At 42.6% G+C, this 4,464-nt stretch overlaps 1 protein-coding gene across 3 annotated transcripts in view; it reads right to left on the minus strand.

Annotated features, from left to right (window-relative positions):
* Window positions 1-344: 344 nt before the first annotated feature.
* stard13a (StAR-related lipid transfer (START) domain containing 13a) overlaps window positions 345-4,464 on the minus strand; it is a 35,285-nt gene continuing 31,165 nt past the window's right edge. For all 3 annotated transcript variants that reach the window (XM_042093001.1, XM_042093000.1, XM_042093003.1), the window contains exons 11-14: window positions 3,877-4,176; window positions 3,511-3,728; window positions 2,380-2,556; window positions 345-2,035 (exon numbers count right to left, since the gene is read on the minus strand). In XM_042093001.1, coding sequence (XP_041948935.1) covers window positions 1,918-2,035; window positions 2,380-2,556; window positions 3,511-3,728; window positions 3,877-4,176 — 813 coding nt within the window. In that variant the 3' untranslated portion in view covers window positions 345-1,917. The remainder of the gene's footprint in view (window positions 2,036-2,379; window positions 2,557-3,510; window positions 3,729-3,876; window positions 4,177-4,464) is intronic.

The raw sequence follows: 4,464 nt of genomic DNA on the forward strand, positions 1-4,464 counted from the left end.
GATGAACTGCCAGGAGAGAGTGTCCGCTTTAGTGCAGGACTCTTCTGATTTAGATGTACCATTGGAAATTAATATTGATCATTTGTTCTGTTGAAGCATTAGACTTGCGATAGAGGTATTGGACAAGGTATTGTATTGTTTTCAAGAGCATTTAAATTCTCTGGTAGCTCATTGATTCTTTTGCTTTCTTCACAAAAGCACAGTTGCCAGATGGCATAGACAACCCCCACAACTCTGCGACTAACACCACTTCTGTGTTTCCTCACTGACATCTAGTGTTGGAAGAAAAGCATTGTGGGAACGGTGGAGGTGTGGAGCTCAAAGGGAAGGACACAGACCAGAGGTGGAAGAGTTTCTGACAGTTTAATCAAGTAAGAGATTCTTCTCCCCCTCCCTCCTATAAACTGTTATGATCAGACACCCTGTTGTTCCGCTCATCACATAATGTCTGGAGCCTTTAGCACCTTACCTGTAGGTCTTAGGCTCCCTGTCAAAACCCCTGGATCAAACATCATCATGGCACCACAGCAGACAGCACCAGCCTATAGTTTGGTACTGGAGATTTATACATACAACACCATTCAAAAATGTATCAACGTCAACACGCAGCCATAATGGGCAAAGAAGCAGTTGAATCTGTCAGTAAGCATGGCATATTTACAACATTTATACAAAAATGGCAACAGGTATCTAGACACAGACTTCTACATACATGGGGCTTACAGACTCATATTTATCTATATATCACTGTGGAAGAAATTAATATAATGTAAATGCTTCCCAGAAGCAGTGAAATGGTTAAATGTCCTAGACATTGTAGAGACAAAACAGTAAACAACATGAATAATAATAATAATAATAATAATAATAATAATAATAATAATAATAATAATAATAATGTAGGATTACTTTCAACAAATTTCAGTTCTTGGCAGTGGTGATGTATTGACATGAACATATGGTAACGGTACTGTTCCATTACTCCCTCATGTATATAATTACCTTGTTCACACAATTAACTTGTTCTCAAATTTACAAGCCTTCTTGGTAATCCCATGGAAGTTACTGTCAGCATATTTATCCTGAATTGAATGCATTTATGTGAACTCTATTGTCACTACCAAAACATCCAATTCAATACAGTATTTTCACAAAAAAAAAAAACAACAACAACACATTTGTCTTGAAAATGGCATCAGTATCCCACTATAAGGCTGCTCTACTGATATTGCATCTAACACAAATTATTACTGTAATTGCAATTGACAACAGAAGCAATACAGGTGTCACAAGACAGACTCACATAATATTAAACTTATTAAAGCTATTGGTCATTGCTTTCCCAAGCCACAGAAATGTGCATATAAAGCAGTCAAAAATGGGTTTACTTCAAATGCTCAGCATTAGGCAAAATCACAGCACTAGAACTGCCGGTTCTTACAAAAGTACACACACGTCGTTAGTTGAAACTGAGCCGCAAATGAACATGGCAATATGTTCTTTAATGCTACTTAGAAAACCCAGATAATTTGGTTCATCCCATTGCAGAATATCTCTCTGTCTAAAGTAGGATTACATAATGAATGGACACAATTGTGGTTTTCATTATTTTTAGCATTCATTCCACTATTTATCTCACTGTTACACATATTCAATGTGAAACCATGCTTTTGTATAATTGTTGCAAGACCTGCATATACCACCAGGTGGCAGTGATACATACTATGCAGATGAGAACTAAATGGTGTACACAGACTAAGACTCAACTGGGACAGCAGGAAGTCTGGCAGTTAGACCTTTGTCAAGTCGAACCAATGTTTGCTTGTCGTCTTCCATTCCACGACATTCAGTCTCTTACATTTTGTAGGTCCTGTCCCCAGTCTCCAGTCTGGCCTATGCCGGTAGTGGCGTCAGGTCTCAGATCTTGGTTTCTGGCCCCTCAGAGTCCAGACTCTGGAAGGAGTTGCGGATGCGGGCAGCTTCAGCAGAACAGAGATGACCAAAGGCTTTGTTATACCATTCCGGAGACCGTCCTCTGTAGTCATAGAAAAAACACACACACACAAGCACCCACACAGCCACACAGCCACACACACACACACACACACACACACACACACACACACACACACACACACACACACACACACACACACATTAGTCATCGTTACATGTTTCATGAACATATTCTCTTACACCCTGGAATTCATCTAGGCAGAAACAGCATACCAACACCATACATCTTTTGAGGGGGTAGAAGAGGCAGAAGAGGTAAAAAAAGCTAAAGTCAGCAATGCTGACATATAGTATAGCATGCTCTCTGAGAGAGAGTGAGAAACAAACACACGCACACAGAGATACATGCGTACACAAACTTACTTGAGGTCAATCCTGCAGATGTGAGTAAGTCTGGACTTCCCTGACCCACATGGCTCTAGCAAGTACTGTGACTCCAGAACCACTCCTCGGACCCCACCCATGGGCGGACTGTCCTCGTGATCCACAGAGATTGACACAAGTGTACACACTCCCTTTTGCAGGTCAGTCCTCCATGACCTGAAACAGAGAGAGAACCCAACATGTAACCCAACATTGAACCTATACTGTATAAGGGATGTATTGCATTAATAAATATAATATAATATAAACAATATAACTACACAAATGGTATGTCCATATTCTGATATTGTTTTCCTATAGGCTTTATAAACCCATCAATTCAAATATAAACACAACACAAGGGATATAATGTGTCAACGTCCAGCACAGAGGGCTGGTCAGGCTGAATGAACCGGCTTAACAAGAGGTCATCCAAGGAAACCTCACTACTCACACTCGTGCTCACACACAGCCTGCCAAGAGCTAGCCTCGAATTAGATTTCAAGAAGCAAGCATCATTCATGGCTGCCCTAATGTCTAAACCCAATTTCCCCCCGCTAACTGATCTGCAGATGCTAGCTTGAAACAAAAACAGATGTGTGCGAGACTGTGTGAATGACCTCTGCAGAGATCCTGAACACTTGAGGTTAGAAACAAGTTTAAAATGTGAAGGGATGACTGCTACTGAAAGAAAAGGTCATTTATATGTTGATGAAAGAACAGCCTTGCTGTCACTTGTCCCTTGACTATTAGCCTTATTAAGGTATATGATGTTGTTAGAATATGTAGCCTCTAAGGTTATCAACATGGTGATTTTTCCCCCTGCATTTGTTACAGTGTTTTGGGAGCACATTATCCAAATGGCACATACAGTAAATGCCTCATATAAACAGCAATGCAGTAAACAAGTTTGCAGTACAAACAGACAATAAACAAGTCCAAGGGTGACAAGTTGAAGAGGCCCCTCAGAGCTGTGCTTCGGAGGAAAGGGGACAAGGAGTAATGCAGATCTAACAGTCACACACACACACACACACACACACACACACACACACACACACACACACACACACACACACACACGCACACACAGATGTATTATTCTCATTGGATGGTGTCCACTGAACTGACCTGAGAACCACAAAGTCCCTGCTGGGGTGAGGAGCCATGCTGTTGAGTGCGTACTGGTACACCTCTGTCTGCTTGTCCAGCGTTTCCAGAATCTTCCACTGCAGCAGGTCACTGTCCCACAGGTGGCGCTCTCGTAGTAGGCGGTTCAGCACGACTGATGGAGGGGCCTCTACCTCTACAGACACACGCCACCTCCGCAACGGAGTCCCATCCTCCACCTGAAAAAGACAGTCGGTAGTTTAAAGCGTGTGTGTGTCTGAGTGTGTGTGTGTGTGTGTGTGTGTGTGTGTGTGTGTGTGTGGTGTGTGTATATATACATGCATATGTATTGTGTATTAGTGTATGGGTGTATACCATCAGACTAACCTTCCTGAAGGCCAGTTCTGTGTTGTCCAGACTCGGCCGGCTCACCCAGCCCTTCGTCTTCTCCCGCGTCTCTTTCAGCAGGTTCTGGGTCAGCCTCTCCACCTGAGTGAGATACGAGGCCTCCTCCTCCATGTCCTCCTCTCCCTCCTCTTCCTCCTCCTCCTCCTCCTGGAGCTGCTGCTGCTGTTGCTGCTGCTGATGGTGATGGTGCTGCTGTTTGTACAACTCATCCAGAGGGGGCGCCAAAAGCTCAGCCTCCATATACGAGTTCCTTGACTGGGCCACCATCTCCTGGGGGATCTGCAAGCATCCCGAGACAGACCACATGAGTACTGCTTAAAAAATGCCCTTCAACTATCTCATAAATATGAACTCAGATATATACAAGGAGACTTTTTCCTGCGTGATGTCTGCTGTGGGATTTCTGATTAAAGTTTAAAGATTAGGGATGTAGATTGAGAGACAGCTGGACCAAAAGCATGTGGGAAAGCTCTGTGAAGTCTCTTATCTCTGTTAACTATCACACTTTTTCAAGCTGTAAATTGTTAAACACTGTAAAAGTTTAGGACCATTTTATTATGACCATGT

Source organism: Alosa sapidissima, chromosome 5, assembly GCF_018492685.1.
Source record: "Alosa sapidissima isolate fAloSap1 chromosome 5, fAloSap1.pri, whole genome shotgun sequence".
NCBI classification, from domain to species: Eukaryota; Metazoa; Chordata; class Actinopteri; order Clupeiformes; family Clupeidae; genus Alosa; species Alosa sapidissima.